Source organism: Myodes glareolus, chromosome 4 (genome assembly GCF_982192425.1).
Source record: "Myodes glareolus chromosome 4, mMyoGla1.1, whole genome shotgun sequence".
Lineage (NCBI taxonomy): Eukaryota > Metazoa > Chordata > Mammalia > Rodentia > Cricetidae > Myodes > Myodes glareolus.
Genome location: NC_142029.1, coordinates 72,501,360 through 72,519,018, shown reverse-complemented (window position 1 = coordinate 72,519,018; position 17,659 = coordinate 72,501,360). Strand labels below are relative to the sequence as shown.

Genomic DNA, 17,659 nt, shown 5'->3' with positions numbered 1-17,659 from the left:
GTTCCATGCCATGACCATGAAGACAGCTGCTTTGGCTGTGCCCACTGCACAGGAGTAGGTAGATCAGCATCATGGAACACACACAATTTCCCACCCCTGCACCCTAATCGTCTTCTGGTCAGGTAGTTGCAGGCCACAGTATTTCATCTGGCTCCTGAGGATGAGAGAGAGATGGTGTTTCGTTCTCCCAGGAACACTGGGAGAACTGGGGGCTTGTCAAAAACAGACTTTATTTTTTGGGAGTAATTTCAGGTTCACAGTAAGGCTATATGGAAGGCAGAGAGATTTCCCAGAGACCCCCTGCCCTTAGGTACAAACAGCCTCCCATAATCTCAGCAGACCCGCAGCGGAGTGGTACATTTGTTATAATGGATGAACCCATACTGACACCTCGTTATCGCCTGCAGTCCAGAGGTGACTGGGGCTGGGTGATGCCAGCTTGAGTGCTGGCTGCATCCTGGCCTTGAGATCATGCTTTTCCAGAGCTTCTGACCAATTTCCCCCAAACGTAAGCCCAACCTGGCCTGAGTCCCAAGGGCAGGACACGTGCCTTGTGGTCATGGTGCTCAGGGGCGGATCATTACTGTTCAGATCAGGGAAAAACAGTTGGGTAAACAGTGACCATTTCACAATATGCAAAGGGCTATCCTAGGAGGTAGGCTGAGTTATTCTGTGTGACCAGATCCATGAATGAGACTTGGGAAGGGGATTTTTTTTTCTGCTGGTCAGACAGCCCCTAGAAGGCCGGGTTACCCATGAGCTAAGCAACTACCCATCAACAGATGCATTGGGATGCTTAGGGATAGCCCTGCCTTGGGAGAGGTCAGCCTGTGTGATCTTAAGGTCCCTTGACTGTCACTTTGACAAATTCAATTCTACTGAATACTAACTGTATGTCCCTCTTGACTTAGTGCTGGGGATGAGGAAGGTGCTCTCTTCCTCTCTTGGGACTACCATCAAGTGAGGAAGGCAGCTTGTGTGGCTCCATTACTTGTTGCTCCTTGACTTGTAGACTGTGGGTTTCTCCTGAGGCCGAGGGTCCCAAGGATGTTGCAAAATGCAAAGGAGCTATGTGTCCACTAGTTTTATTTCAAGTTGACACAAACTAGAGTCATTTGGGAAGAAGAAACCTCAATTGGGAAAATGCCCCCATCAGACTGACCTGTGGGCAATCCTGTGGTGTGTTTTCTTACTTAGTGTCTGATATAGGAGGGCCAGTCCACTGTAGGTACTTACTTCACCCATGGCAGGTGGCCCTGGGATGTTAAGAAAGCAGGTGGAGTGAGACTTGGGGAACAAGTTGGTAAGTAGCGCTCCTCCATGGCTTCTGCTCTAGTTCCTGCCTCCAGGCTCCTGCCTGAGCTCCTGCCCTGACTTCCTTAGATGATGGGCTGTGATGCTGAAGTGGAAGTGAACCCTGTCTTCCCTAAGTTGCTTTTGGGCATGGTGTTTGACCAACAGAAATCCCAACTAAGACAAGCTAGATCCTTCCATTGAGAAGAAATTAGGCATGAGGAGGTCAGGGGACTTGCAGGGCTCTGAACCAGCCATCCTCCCAACGTTTTCACTTACTGGGTAATTAGGCCTTCTCAGGACATGTGGGGCCAGTCCTCAGACAGGGAAAAGGGCTTAAAGGGTATAAGCATGGCCACCTTTCCTATCGAGGGAACTCAGCTTCCTTCACTTCTTTCAGCACCATGGACCAAGAGTCTTCATTTACAGAGGGCCTATGGAACCTCCCTTCTCTTCTGGAAGATGCCTAGAGCTCCCACATCTAGGAGCAGTGTAGCATCACAACAGCTGCTCACAGCTATTGCTACCTCCTGGCTCCCTACTTACCTGCAGGTGGTGGCTTTTGTGACAGGCATCATCGTCAGGCCATCATGTTTTGAAGGGTAATGATGAGGGTGACTGATAATGATGATAATGACATAGTCGTTACCTAAGTCCTACGCACACTGTCTTGCCGTCATCCGACTACTCCTCCACTTTGCTGTTCCAGATACCACACTTGTTATGCACCAATAGGTCTCTCTCTCTTCCTCTCTCCTTAGAGTATTGCTTTCTATCCAAGGCTTGTGTTGAACTCACAGTCCTACCCCAACTTCCTGAGTTCTGGGATTATAGGCATGCATAGTCATGCTTAGTCCTTCTCCCATCTCAGGACCTGCTTTTTCTTCATGACTGACACCTGAGGATGGTCCCAACTTCAAGTTGGAGGCTTGAATCTGACTGTCTTTTAGACTGTCCTGGGTGGTTTACTAAAAACTCCCATACTCCAGAGGTTCTGCCTATACCTGCCTGGGGCAAGGCTTAGTGTTTTAAAACCTCTACTGTGGCCAGGTGTGGAGGTACATGCCTTTAATCCCAGCACTTGGGAGGCAGAGGCAGGCGGATCTTTGAGGCCAGCCTGGTCTACAAAGTGAGTTCCAGGATAGCCAGGGCTACACAGAAAAACCCTGTGTCAACAACAAAACAAGAGCCTGGAGAAATGGCTCAGAGGTTAAGAGCACTGATTGTTTTTCCAGAGGTCCTGAGTTCAATTCCCAGCAACCACGTGGTGGCTCACAACCATCTGTAATGAAATCTGGTGCCCTCTTCTGGCCTGCTGGCATACATGAAGACAGAACACTGTAAACAAAATAAATAAATAAATCTTAAAACAAAACCAAACCGAACAACTGTGATGGCTAATCTTGACTGTCAACTATGGAAAGAAAAGTCTGTGAGGGATTATTTAGATTAGGTTAATTGAGCTGGGAGGATCCATCCTACATGTGAGCAGCACTATTCCCTGGGCTCTGGTGGCCAACTGAAGGAAAGAAGAGAACCGAACATAAATGCTCACTCCTCTCTACTGTGGCCCCTCCTGATGTCAGGACTTCTTCACCCAGACAAAACACATTGTCAAAGACTGAGTAAGCAGGATCCGAATAAACCCTTTCTTCTTTAAGTCGCTTTGGTCAGCTATTTTGTCATAGCAACAAGACAAGTAATTAACACGTTGGGTGATTCTGGATTAAGTACTCTGTGCTCAGGGACACTTGCGATGTTCACAGATGGTTGTGTTGTCTCTCAAGGCAGATTGTGCTAGTCTGAGCCTGGAGTCCAGGGTGAACTGAATATGATGAGGCCAGAGGTGTGAAGTGTGTGTGTGTGTGTGTGTGTGTGTCTGTACCTGGGGAGGAGTGGTCGTCAGAGGGAGAAAAAGAGGGGACAATGCCTCTGACCGTCATCTAAGAGTTGGCGGCACAGATGAGGAGTGATACAGCAGTCCCCAGAAGACCAGGACTTGGTGGTCATCATCAAGCACATCAACCAGGTGGAGAGAATAGGGCTTGAAGACCTCAGAGGTCAGCATCAAGGACAAGCCTGAAGACTGCTTCCTGGAAACTGTTGGGCTCGGAGGCAGGTACCGAGGTGTTTCCAGAAGCAGGGTCCAGCCAGCGCTTATTCCAGCCATCAGAAACCTTCCTCCCTCCACTGTGCCACCATCCACGTCCCTGTCATTGTTTTAAACCAGCTGTTGGCATCTTTCCAAGGAAGTCTTCCTCAATGAGTCTAATACGACTGGCAGCTCTACTTGGTGCTCAACGCAGCCCCTGCATGCCTACCTTATGCTCCGCTGGGGGCTGGTATTCATTTTTCGGTCAACGGAAATTTGTTCTAGATCTGTTTTCCTGCCCCCTCAGTCTCTTGACACCCCACTTCCCACTCTCGGAGATGGCCCTGCTCAGCATGAGCAAGCTCAGAATACATTTCCTGGGGTGTGGCTGGGTTCCTAGCTTCCACTCTAGACTTCAGATCTCCGCATACAGAGTGAGGGGGTTGGACTGGCATGATCACTTTGGAACAAACAATGTCTAAAGTCTGCGGGTACTTGTGACCCACCAATATCTGCAGAACCCCTATGTATTCTTCAAGGTCAAGGCAGAAGGTCACGTCACCCCCTTGCAAACAAAGCTAGCAATACTCGTCCTGTGCTGCTACAGCTTTGCTCTGCTAGAGCCCTTGGTCAGGAGGCCAATGTCTAATTTGGAATCTATTGTCCTTGGTGTTCTGAATTCTCAGAGAGGCCATAATCACAGACTAGCACAGTGGTCTGGCCTCCAGTGACCCAAACTGTGTCCTAGGTGAAAGAATATGTGACCGAATATATGAACCCTGGACATCGAGTTTATTCCCTTAGTCACTTGCAGCGAGAGATTTGCTCGAAGAATGGTACCAGCTGGGAGTAGCCAATGGTGGCATGCAGTGGGAAGATGACCCTACTAGGGCAGGGAGTGTTTCAGGCTACCCAGCCTTGGGTTCTCTACTCTGGCCAAGGGTTTTGGGTTTGGACAGAAGGAGGAGCCATGGCCTAACTAGCAGGAATTTTCTCCTAAGCCTAACTCAACTAAGAAGTGAGAGTGGATGCTAGCTAGTATCCTCAAAGTTGGGTATCCAGCCTTAGGCTTAGGGAAAGTGTGGGTCTGGCTTCTTCAGCGCAAAGCTCCGCCCACAGAGGCTGTGCCTGAGACTAATTGGCTTGCCCTCCTTCCTCGAAGCTGGAGAAAGTCTTGGCTAATTTGCCGGAACGCTCTAGTTAAATGCCAATTAGGATGTTCTGTCCACTGCTCTCTTCCAATATATTAATAATGTAATTAAGCATTTATTGCTCGCACAAATTAAAAATTAACTTAAACAGACAGCCTGAAAAACTGAGGAAATAACCGCTTAGACAACCAATTTGCATCTCATTCGAATATCAACATCTAAACACAGCTCTGTCTGTCCTGGGTGCCTTGGTTTGGCCTTCCAGTGAGGGACTCAGCCAGCTGCCAACAGCTGCGGGCTCCTCTTCCATGCTGGATTCTGCCTTTCTTAGGGGATCTAATCTTAGGTGTGGAGGAGGTGGCCTTGTTCCCACGTGGACCTGAGGACTTGCTGAGCAGCTGCCTGGGCTTCTATGGTTCCTGCCGAGGCTCCATGGTGTAGATCTCGGTAAAAAGAGATGCCACCAGGGGTGAGCAGGAGGGGGCAGTTCCTGAAGCCCCCTGTCCTCCCACCCTCAGGGGCGATTTGTCCTGCATTCCAGCCCAGGAGACGGGAAGCAGATGTTGCTGGCATGGGGAGGAGGAGAGAAGGGAGGAACAAGAAGAGCTCCCCCAACCATCCCCCTGGGAGGGAAGGGTTAAGGCTGGGACCAGGGAGAGTTGTTGGGGGACAGGGCGGCTACCTCCTCAGAATAGAAGAGGGAAGGATAGAGTCGCCCCCCACCCCGCCCATCTCCAGGGATCTGTCTAACAGCAGGTGCTCTACTGCGTGTTTTCTTCTCCTCAGAGCCACAGGGGACCCGGCAGGGAGGAACAGGATTCGAAGGAACTGGGCAAGAGGGGACCAGCCTGGGAGAGAGGTGGTGACTGAGGCAAGAGCTCTGGAACAGCGGCTGCCTGTGGCTCGAGCCAGAGCACACCGTCCCCAGCTGTGTCCTTCTGTCATCCCTTTCCTGACCCCCACCCCACCCCACCCCCACATGCCTTGGCCCTGCCCAGCAGACGCCAACCATTCCCCCTGTGCCCTACTGCCGTGCCTGGCTCATATCTCCTCACTGCAGGATGGTGCCATTGCAGCCTACCGGTGCTCAACCAGAGATGCCGGCAAGGTGGCTGGTGGGGTACCTCAATGAGTCCGTCCTAGGCCCAGTTGTTCCGGTTATCTATAGTGTTCCTGCATCCTCTCTGCTGTCCCGCTGTCTTCTCTAGCTTTGCCCAAACCCCACTTCAGTGAAGGATGCAAATGGACTTGTTTTTAAACACTTTATTTATAAAAAAGTACATTTTTCTCAGTACATTTTTCAACCCATCTTTTTTTTTTTTAATACAAGTAAAAGGGGGTGGGACACCCCCCCCTCCCCAGGTCAGAACCAGGAGAATTTGCTGGGCTGTCCCCCAGGACCAAAGAGGAAAATGGTGTCAAAGAAATTGAAGCAAAGGAAGCTGGCCACACTCAGCGGTAAGGGTGGCAGCTTCTCCTGGATTTAGTTTCCATTGGTTAACATAAAAACAAAACTCACCACCCCGACCCCCGAAGCCCGTTCCTCACAGCCAGGGTCAGAAAGCAGCATTGGTGAGACTGGATTTCTTACCTCTGGGTGTCTCTGGCCCAGGCCAGCTTGAGCCACCTGCCCTCACTAGGAGAGGGTGTTTCAGTTGGCAGTCAGGCTTGGGGAAGTCTCTACCTGGACCCCCAGAGGCCTGGGAGCACCCCCCTCCTCCCAGTAAAGGGAATGCGGTATCTGCTGGGCTCAGGGCGGCCCCACCCACCTGACGTGAGCCCTGACTCTCCCACCTCAAGGGCAGCAGAAAAGTTATTGCACCAGTGACTGGGGCACAGAGGGATGGCTGGCAGAGGGGGCACCTTCCCAGGGCTTGAGTCCCCGTCCACTGTCTCGGGCCTGAGCATTCGTAAGGGCTTCTCATTCCTCATGTGTGTACTTGTGCACACACATGCCTGTGCTTGGTCTGTGAAAGGCGTGTGCCAGTGTGCTGGGCATGTGTTCACGGATGTGTGCTGCTGTTCTTTTTAGGGCCTTCTGGTAAATGAGACTCAGAACAATATCAACATCTGCAGGGAAACAGGAGTCCAGGGGCGGCAGAGGGAGGGCAATGAGAGAGGACAGCTGGAGAGGCCTTGGCACAGTTAACACACCGAGTTTATTCTCTGTGCAGCAAGGCAGATGCTCAGCTTGGGCTGGGGCCACGAAGGTGACGCAGAATGCCCTCTGCTCTGCTGCACTGGGCCTTCCACGGTCAGCGGGATGTCGCCACTGTCCCACAACACAGTGCCAAGAAAGCCCCTGCTCCTTAGGCCCAGCGACTGACGCCTGCCTCATTTCCTGTCTTAACCCAGGTAGCAGCTGCCTGGTAGCAGCACCACAGCTGGGATCCTGGATCCTGCTGCAGAGACCCCGTAAATTGTGCTTTGCTTGGGGGAAAGGCGTGCAGGTGTCTTAAGGGGAGCTTGGGTGCTTTGTCCGGGCCCAGGGCCTCCTCAGTCCGTCATGAGATAAGGAATAAGGGGGTGACAGTGGAAGGTTCGAGAGGTGCAGGAGGGTAAGTCTTTTCAGTCTATGGTTCCATAGGGGCAGAAATGCCTCTGTGGGGCAGTCAAGGTTCTGCCTCCTGCCTTGGGAGTAAGGGGAACAAGCAGAGGGGCTAGAATTGGCATGAGGAGGAGAGAGAGGTGCTTGTGACAAGGGAGGGTCACTAATACTGCTGGGAGAAGCAGCCCAGCTCCTCCATCTTCCTCTGCCCTGTGGCTAGAAAGGCCCTAGAAGTTTCTTTCCCGAACTCCACCCCATCCAGTGTCCCCAATGCCAAGAGGGGAGAGCCACCACAGGGCTGGCATGGCTTCAGACTTCTGCTACGTGGCTACTGGGCGGCCTGGGCTGGGACTAGGGCAGTGAAGGCCTGGCGAAATGGCCCCAGCTGGTGGGCTGAGGGGTGCCAGAGATGGCGCTTGGACTGGGAATTCAATAGCAGCACCAGGGAAGGGGGTGGGGCGAGGGTTGGGGCTCCCTTAAGAAGCCTATGGCAGGGTGGGTCAGTGCCTGTGGGGCACAGAGTGCTCTGCCTCCCTCTCCCCAACACCTGCTACCCCTCAGAGTGTCCCCTTTGGGCTGAGTTAGTTGAAACCCCAGCAGGCAGGCCCTAGGGCTCTCGCAGCCCACTTTGCCTACCCCAGGGCATAGGCATGCCCATTTAGAATGTGGGGAATTTGGGGCACAGATGGAAAAACTGAGGCACTTTGAGCTTGGGGACAGTGAGCTGGGAGGGCCTTTCTCCATGCACTCAAGGGAGGGCCCTTCATCGTCCACCTCACCTCAGAATGGCACTGGTAGAAACTGAGCAGGAGTCAGACTGTAGACAAGCAGCAGGTTCCGGGGTGCTCCTGCACTTTCTTTGACACCCATGACATCTAAGCTGGCCTTCCCGTATGAGACGTTAGCAGTCCCCTTCAGTCTACCAGATTGTGTTTGCGGAGCTTCCATGCGGACGCCCTCATCATATAAATACTTCTTTGCCTCAAATTCCTTCCTGGGATCCCAACCCCGACTTCCCAGAAGAGTCAAGTGTTGCTAGCACTTGACAGATAAAGAGAAATCCGAGAAACGTGTACACCGTTGGAAAGGTTGGAGCTACACTGAAATCTTAGAGCGGCAGCAGCTGGGTGGTTCATCCTCCCTGTCTCTGGATGCTTCTGTGGACTGATCCCTCCCTGAGCTGGGAAGGAGTAAGAGCCAGAGCAGAGGAGGGTGGGGCCTGGGGCAGTGTTTAGCCTGGGCAGGGCGTGAGAGCACTGGGGGAGACCCAGTGGTGTGTGTGCATGTGCTGGAGGAGGCATACAGGGACTGTGGGTAGAGTCCACCTGGGGTCACCCACTCTGTAGAGAACAGACTGGGAGCAAAGGAAAGCAGTATATGACAGTTATGCCAACCTCATTTTGTAGGCCAGCAGAACAGAGAAAGCATAGAGCCACTCTTGCCAGGAAAACACACTGCCCAGGACCCCAGTTGGAACCTCAGCTCCATCATTTCACAGACAAGACTCCCCTGGATACCACTGAGAACCCCTTATAACCTTCTAGGTGCCCTGGCTGCATCACCAGTTTAGAGTGGGGGGCACTGGGCAAAGGAGCAGCATACGGGGTGAGGTGAGGGTGCTCTTCATCTTGAAGCCCCCTCTGCCCTCTCTCCCCAGAGAAGAGAACACAAACAATTCCAGTGTTGGGGGGGTGGGAGAGGACTGGCTCCCCAAACCCTGGAGGGACGCCCAAGTACACAAGACAAGAACAGGGCTCCCAACACAGAGGGCAGTGGATAGGGTCCTTAAAGGAAAAATACAGCAACACCAAAGTCACAGTCGAACACAACACCGTGGGGAAGGGTGGGAGAGGGCGGAAATAAAAAAACGAAGCCAAGTGGGGTCTGCCCTGAGCTCCCCTGGCTCCCCAGGAGTTTGGGGCTGGTTTAGGGCAGCTGGTCAAGTCTCTGTTGAGCTCCTGGGGCAGTGGGCTGTGGGGTGGGCAGGGGGCGTGCGGGTAGGAGCCAGGGAGAAGTGGGCACAGACAGAGGCTCCGGAAGGTGGGCTACACATACCACTCCTTCTTGGAAATGAAAGACCCATCGTTCTGAGAAACCATGTTCTCAGCCAAGTCCAGTTGTTCAGGGTCGTACTGGTAGCCCAGAGTCCGGTCCCCATAGCCGTCCTGACGGGCCTCCGCTTCATCCACAGTGAAGTAGGGCCGTTTGGCGTCCTCGTCATATTTGGGGTGGGGTCCGCCCACCTTGCGTTCGCCCCCTCCACCGCCCTCCTCCTCTTCTTCCTCCTCATAGCTGCTCCCGCCCAGTGGGCCGGCCTTCTTTTCGTCATCTGAGTCATCAGGGTACTGCAGGTTCTGTGTCATGGGTGGGTGATGCTGGGGGATTCCTGCCTTGCTGTAGCCATTGCCGTAGACGTGCTTCTTGGTGCTGTAGTCACCCTTGAAGGTGTGCCGGCGCCGGCGCAGGGCCACTATGATCCCTCCAACCACAATCAGCACCAGCAGGACACTTCCTGCCACGCCCCCGATGATGGCTGTGGGCACCTGCCCCGAACGCCGCCCATGTTCAGGAGACGGGGTGTAGGGGAACTCTGGGTGAGGAAAAGAGATGGAGGGGAGAGAGTCAGTGTCTGCTCTTCAGAAGTCAGTAGGGGGTGTAGGGAGGCAGGGGAGGGAAAGGCCCAGGATAGGATGTCCACACCCCATGTTTGAGCAGTTCTGATTCCAGAGGTTCCTAGCACCCCACCTCCTTGAGCTCACGTCAGCTGCAGCACTGGGTGCTAGAATAAGGCAGGCGAGAGAAGAAAGGCAGCTAAAGCATCCAGAGCACCCAGCCTTCTATCCTGACCATCCCTGGAGGTAGTGCCAGTCCTGTTCCATCCCGTCATGGTGCAGGGGCACATCTGCACGTACCCAGCTGTGTGCCCCTCACAGCCACCACCCTCCAAGGGCGGTCCTGCTATTCGTTTCTATTCAGTGCAGGAGGCAGTTAGGGAGGTTAACTTACCCAAGGGCACTTAGCCAATGAGATATAGTATTGCTGCCTTTTTGGTTGTTTTTAAAAATAAACCCTGTGCACATGTCACCAGTGTCCGTCCCCTTTGCCTGACATGTAGACATCATTGTGCCAACACCAGGAGTCTAGTAGGTATTCCAGGACTGATTTCTTTTGCCTTCTGGGCATATAGAAAATAGGTATCCAACTTTTGGCTCAATAGATACCCTGTAAGTGCCAGTCATCTGCCAGTGTGCTACAAACCAGGGCTGCGACTCTTGGTAGTGGTCCTGCCCTGCAGAGCAAGGTGGAGATCTGTTGGGATTGCCAGGTTGGGCTATGGGGTTGAGACACCAAAGGGACAGACAGTTAGCACAAAGTAAGGACAGGCAGAACGGGGCTGTGGAGGCCCACATGTGTATTACAGACCCGGAACATACACATGTATGAGCATGTTTAATGGCCTACAGGCCGTGCCAGGCACAACACATGTGTGCACAAGGATATGCAGATAATGAGGACAGACTGAGCCAGGCATAACCACTCATACTTGTAATTTCAGGATCCGAGAAACTAAGGCAGGGGGACTGCTATAAGTTCAAGGCCAGTTTGGGCTATAGAATAAAACTATCTTCAAAAATAAAAAAAGAAAGAAAGAAAGAAAGGAAGGAAGGAAGGAAGAAAGAAAGGGAAAGAAAGAAAGAAAAAGGAAAGAAAAAAAAAAGGAAAAGTAAGGTCAATAATGTGGGCAGAGTAGAAATAAAGCTAATAAAGGTGGGGAAAGACTAAAAGAGTCTGGAAAGAGACGGCGGCGAGGTGGGTGACTTTGACAGCTCTGTGATCTTTTTCTCCTTTGTCTTCCAGGCCTGGGAGGTGGATGGGAGAAGGCTAAGTCAGGCCACACCAGGCCAGAGGCCAAGAGGTCCCAGGACAAGACACAGAGAGACGGTTCCCAGCACTACCACAGGGTGGCACCGGAGACCATGACTGGCCTTGGTAAGGCGCTGGGGTGTAGACTCAGGGCAAGCTGCTGTCCAGTCCTCTCTCCAGCCTGGCCCAGGAGGGCCAAGGCCAAGGTAGGATGCCTGTCTGGGCCCATGTGTCTGCTCCTGGGAGCCCGCTGCAGCTGGCTCACTCCCTAATTCAGCATCACTCACTCCATCGGAATCCTACTCCTCCCATGGGTCCCATGTGAGTGTGTGGGGTGCTGTTGGCTAGCAGGCAGGAGCAGGGCGGAGGTTCGGAATGGGGGAAAGGCTTTCCCGTGGCTCACGGGGGCCCCAAAGTGGGGGGGAACACTTGCCTGAGATCACATGGCTGAGTTGTGGCCACCCAGATGCTCCTGAGCCTGGAGCTGGTGGAGAGAGGCACAAGCCTGGGGGATTGGGTTCCCCGTTTGTCACCAGAGTGTCCTCAGTGTAGGTCACAGGGAGATGGTCTGTAAATGTTTACTGATATCTGTCTCGAACTGCCTATCCCTGCAACAGTCTCTGGGAGCAGTCTCAAGTTCTTCTTGGTTTCCTGGGTCCCATCTGCTTGCTCACTGCCCTTAGAAAGGAAGCACCTTACACATCTGTACTCTTAGCCTTCTCCGCTTCAGTTCTCAGATCTGATCCTCTGCATCTGCCTCCATGTCTTTCTTTGCTTGGTTGGTTTGGAACAAGGCCTCACTAGGCCAGGCTGGCTTTGAACTTGAGATCTTCCTGTCTCGGCTTTCTGAATGTTGAGGCTACAGGCTACCACCACTCCTGGCCCACCCTTACCTGTCTACTTCCTTATTCAGCTAGCAAATATACCCCAAATATCTTTCTCTCTAGTCACGACATTGCTATGGAACCAAATGACATGCTCGGAGTCTCAGCAGCAAGCAGGCATGGAGGGAACCGGCCGTAAAGTGCTCAGGAGTGTAGGAGAAAGAGAACATTGTGGCATGCACCCAGAAAAGGCTTCTTGGAAGCTGGACTTTGCCCTGTCTGGAAGGATGGTATGGTCTCAGAGAAGCCAAGATAGTAAGTGAGGTGTCCATAAAGAACTTCTGAACTGTGCCCCTAGCTTGCTGCGTCGAGATTCCCTGGGTCCTTGGCTTTCCCTCCTCAGTGTTCTGTAACCACGGGCACTCTTGGGCTTTCTCCAGCTGTCCTAGTGGAGACTTTGTCTTTGAACCTCTGTCCCACGCTGTCTTTGCTCATGACAGAGCTCACCTCCATTTCATGACTTAACTGTGATCCTCTGGTGTCCCAAGCCACTTCAAGTACACAGCTCTCACTCAGCTGCAGAACTGTATCTCTGAAGGTTTCTGGGATACAACTCCCAAACTGTACCCCATGAGACCTTGAGCCATTGACTCAGAGCTCAGCAAAAAACCAGTAGGATAAACGCTCTGAGAAACATTGGCTTCGATGACATACGGGAGCCCTTCGCCTTCTCCCACACCCTGGACTTTGAGAGAGATGCAGGGTGGAGTAATTCCCAGCTTCCTGGAGCCTGACACTATCTTCCCACACATAGGGCCATCCCAGGGAACAAACGTTTAGGGTTACAGAGTCGAGAAACTTCCGGAATCACCAACTCAAATCCCACCTGCTCCAACCAGGCTGTCTGTCCTCCTTCCTCATCCTCTCCGTCCACCGGTCCTCCACTGGGCTCTCACTGCCACTGGCATCTGTTATGCCAGTGTTCCTCTCTGGCTTTGGCTGTTTGTAGAAGATTCTCGGGACTCTCACCTTCACTGGGTCTCTACCCTCTTAGCTGTCCCACTCACAGTGAGCAGATTAATTTCCACTGTGTAGTCGTGGGTACTCTCTATCCCAACGACTGGCAGCAACTCCCGATTGCCTGCTGGGCCTTAGAACCTGGCCTCTTATCACACGGCTGTCCTCAGCAAAGGCCTGGGTGGTAAAGGCTTAGTTGCTAGTTCATGGCACTACTGGGAGGGGGTGGTACTATTAGAGCCTAGTGGGAGGAATTCCGATCATGGGGGGGGGTGTCCTTGAAAGGGATATGGGGACCCTGTCCCTTGTCTGTTTGCTTGCTGGCTTCTCACAGTCTTTCCATGCTCTGTCTCACGATAGGCCCTAAAGCCTAGGTCAGACAACCATGGACCCATGAGCTGTAACTTTTGAAACTGTATGCTAGAATTAACTCACTGCTACCCCAAGGACCCCTACTCCACCCCCACCAAAACAAGTGTCTCACTATGCAGTCCTGTCTGTCCGGAAACTCACTGTGTAGACCAGACTGGCCTTGAACTCACAGAGATCTGCCTGCCTCTGCCTCCAGGAGTGCTGGAGTCAAAGGAGTATGAACTTTTCCCCTTTATAAATTTGTTATCTCAAGTATTTTGTGACAGTAACGAAAAGCTGATTAACACATTATGCTTGCTATCTAAGTGGGTTGTGTATGTATGTGTGTTGTGTGTGTGTGTGTGTGAGAGAGAGAGAGAGAGAGAGAGAGAGAGAGAGAGCGAGACAGAGAGAGAGAGAGAGATTTAACATAGAGCCTGGCATAAAGCCAGGCAAGTACTCTACGACCAGGCTATATTCTTAGTTCTCTTTTACTTCATATTTTGAGACAGAGTCTCACTAAGTTTCCCAGGCTGGCCTTGAACCTGTGATCCTCTGGCTTCAACTCCCCAAGTAGCTGAGATAACAGACTCAGCTTCAAGTGAGTCCCTATTCACAAACAAGCTTTGGCTTACACCACACACTCTGCCCACAATTTCAGATTCCAATTTATTAATTAAAAATTCGTTACTAATAAATGCAAATTAGGATTAGCCACAGTTGGTTCTGATTCTCCTTTCAGTAGGGATAAGAGAAGGGCCGAGGGAAGGAGCCGCTCATCCTCTGGGGCTGACTCACTGCAGCATGACCGCTCTGCATAACGTAAGTTCCACCGTGGTTACTTTCCTGCTTTCCCAGAAAAGAACCAATGAAAAATATCATGCTCTTACATTTAACTCAGCTAGATTGGATTTCCTGACCCCACTAATCACAGAATGACAGAGTTTGCTATATCATCTGTCTGATGAGAATGGTTGGTGCCCCAAACTACTCTGTAAATTATATTTTGAAATAAATCTAGAATCTAGCCAGTTCTCACCATTCCATCCCAACCACCCTCATCCAAGACACTACCATCTCTCACCTGGGCGATTTATAGCTATCGACACCTAACTGCTTCCACCTTCAGCTTCTAAGGACTAAATCTGATACAGCAGCCAGCAAGATCCCATCAATGTGCAAGTCACATTCCATTGCTACCCTGCCTAGAGCTGTTAATGACTGTTTTCCTCTCAAAGAATGCCCAAAGTCAGAGTCTAGAATGTTCTCCATGACCTGTGCCCTGCTCTACCTCTGACACCATCTTGTTCTGCGTTCCTGAAGGCTGAGGGCTCTTTGCCATAGACTGGAGCTTCATGCCATCACCTACCTCAGGGCTTGGCTTGAACATCACCTACTCATGAAAACTTTCCCCACCTACCATCTTTAAAAATGCAACGTACAAGTCCCTCATCTCCTGCACAGTGACCTTTCTTTAGCTGTTCTTTTCCATATATCACCCCCAGGACCCCATAAACTTCACAAAGATGGAGTCTGGTGTGTTTTGCTCATTGATTTATCCCAAATGCCTAGCTCACATGGCAATGAAATCTCTGTTAAGTTAAAGAACATACTCTTTCATGCCATGGCTCTGCCTTAAAAGTGAGGCTCACTCCAGGCGGCGGAAAGCATTCAGTCCACAGATAAGGTGGGCCTGGGACACACTGGGGACCTCATTTCATAGGAGTCGGGGTAGGAGGAGAGCAGTGGCTTAGGGACTGATTATACTTGGTTCTCTACCTCTGAGCTCCTCCGTCCAGGTCCTCTACTTTATTTTTCCTAAGCTCTAAGTTTACTGCTCCTGTGGGTCCTTTTGTGACCAAAGGGAATCCACGTTACTCTGACTACTTTGGTGTCGGTTCTGTGTAGAGCAGAGGAATGTCCATGATGCCAAAATAAACACATCAAATGAGTGAGGCCGAAGAAAGGTATGGCTAATTCATGTGCCAGCAGGAGAGGGACATCCTGCCCCTCTCCTCCACCCCTCCATTTGTCACACCCAGCAGTATCTGTCTCTATGTCAGAAGTAGAACCATAAGGGCCACAGCTGCGTCAAGAGGGAAGAACCGAGCACTGGGGTCATTGCTCTTGTTCTGGGGACCCAGCTGGTCCCTCTCACATCCTCTGACAAAGTGGCCCACCTGCCTCTGCTTCTGAGGGGTTGCAGGCTTCTGAGATGGACAGGACCTCAGAGCAGTGGAACCTCTCATTCTGGGTCTGTAGTTCCCAGACTAAGATGGGTGAGGGGCTTTGGATAGATCTGAGGTGAACTGGAGTTAGGGTTTATAGTCTGGAACTAAGTTCTAGGTTTAAAGAAAATGTCTGGGCTTGCTTCCACAACCAGTGTTGAATGTTTTAGCTGGCAGGAAATGACCTACAACAGATCAGGCCAGGAAGTTGCGAGAACTACGTTTCCCAGCATGCAATGAGATTAGCCACAGGGAGACTGGGAAGGCCTGGGGTCATACCCTGAGAAACCCTGTGGTCTTCCTAGAGCTGAAGCAGCTGTGTAGTTCCTCCATTGTCTGATGGAGCTCCTGCAAGTTGGAAGAGGAACTCCTGGAGGTACGGACTCAGCTGTATCCTCAACTCCCAAACATGTGCCATTTGCTGGCTTGGAGACAGGCATATTTGCCCTCAGCATAGCCCCAGGCTTCCATTTGCACACTCAGCAGGCAGACAGTGGTTTGCCTGCTCACACTGGCTTACACATGCTTACAGAAGAACACACCCACACTCATGTCTGGGCACGCACACTTGCAGAGACACTCCCTGTGAAGGCCCACCATCCTTGGTCCAAAGAACTGGCCTAACTGGCATGCCCACAGGACGAGCCCAAACTTCACCGAGAATAAGAGTTGAGACAGACACAATAAGCTGGAGAAGCTTCCCTGCCCCGCTCTTGGGAGTGGCAAGAGGCTAATCTGCCACTTTCCTAATACCCTTAGGGAGGAAAGCTATATCCTATTTGGTCAAGGCCATATCCTGGATCCCTCCCTACCCTTAGCCCTTGTGGAAGAAGGTTGGTCCTCTAGCTACTATGCTGTGGGATCCCTTACCCAGCACTCTAAAACTGCTTCTCAGTACAAGGCTTTGAACATGGGCTTCTTTGAGTGGCCAGACACTGTTAAATGCATCCACAAATTCTGCTAGGTTGTTTCTACAGCTTTCTTATCCTTTGACCAGCTTGGGCCTATCTCACACGAGGGGTCATTCACTGTGACAGTGACTGACTAGTCCTAGTGACACCATGCAGCAATCTGAACATAGCCCTGCTATGTTGCTTCATCATGGGCCGTCCTCCTTCCATCCCCACCCTCCATGTGTGCCCCCTGCCTACTCCACCCCAGCTGCTCTTTGTTCCACTCTCCAGATGTGCGCAGGGCAGTCAGAATGAAATATTAAATTCCCATTTATCCCTTTCACTCATGCATTGCCTTCAGACCAGTGGGGCTGGGAACACAGGGCCCAGATATGCTCCTTGGGGGCGGTCCCCAGAGATTGCAGAGGCTACTGGCTGATGTGGGGAAAATGGCGATGAGGTCGCCTGCCAGTTAAAGAATCAACAGCACTGGAAAGGTTTAAACATCTGGCTGAATCCTTCAAAAAGGTTGAAAGCTGCTCCCTGTGGGGCTGACCCACAGCTCCTGAGCCCATCAGGACAGCGAGGAGTGCCATGTTTTCTTGTCTCTTGGTTCCTGACTAATAGATTTGCTAGCAACAGAACTGGCATGGTATGACCCTTTTCCAGCTGGAGCTCTGGGATGCTTTAGACCACCTATCCTCGAACACACTCCAGATGTTATGTGCAGGTGAGCACACACCACCACCTAGATAGATTTGACCGCAGGTCCCACAGCAGGTACTGGGTGCCCACGGCAGCTTCCTCCCCATGGCTAGTCTCTTCTTCCTTTTCCTCCTCTCTGCTCCTACATCTGAGCCCAGAGGAGCAGCCCTTCCTCAAGACCATCACCTCTGCTCCTGGGCTTTTGGAGAAGGGAGGATGCACCCTCTTGCTGGATTCTGAGGCTGGGCATACTTGCCCTAGCAGGGTTTCTGGTTGGTCTTCTCATGCTGAGAAGCAACATCAATGAGAGGATGCTTCCAGGTTCTTTACTTCCACCAAATTTCCAATCAGCTTTTCCCCCAGAGTTCCTGGGTGGCAGAGTGGGATGCTGTGGTGGCTCTGGTGTTCGTGTTGGAGGGAGCGCTCCATGATCACATGGACAATGGGATGTAAGTTGGACTACCTCCACATTACAAACCGGGAAGCTGAGGTTCAAAGAGGTAAAGAACTTATTCAAGGCCACACAACCAAGAAGAATCCCTGTGCAGACACATTCCTGGACCTCAGGTAACACTGCTCATCACACTTGGTCTGGTGGCTCTTCACAGAAGGCAGCTGTGCATTTCCTCATCCAACCCCACAGCCTCAGGGCCAGAGCTCTGGACCCTATATATCTCCAACTTGTCCCAGAAG

General features: G+C 51.8%; 1 protein-coding gene across 1 annotated transcript in view; it reads right to left on the bottom strand.

Annotated features, from left to right (window-relative positions):
* Nucleotides 1-5,784: 5,784 nt before the first annotated feature.
* Nucleotides 5,785-17,659, bottom strand: part of Nectin1 (nectin cell adhesion molecule 1) — a 62,169-nt gene continuing 50,294 nt past the window's right edge. Inside the window, exon 6 of the mRNA XM_048416903.3 lies at nt 5,785-9,674. Within this exon, the coding sequence (XP_048272860.2) occupies nt 9,130-9,674 (545 nt within the window). The 3' untranslated portion in view covers nt 5,785-9,129. The remainder of the gene's footprint in view (nt 9,675-17,659) is intronic.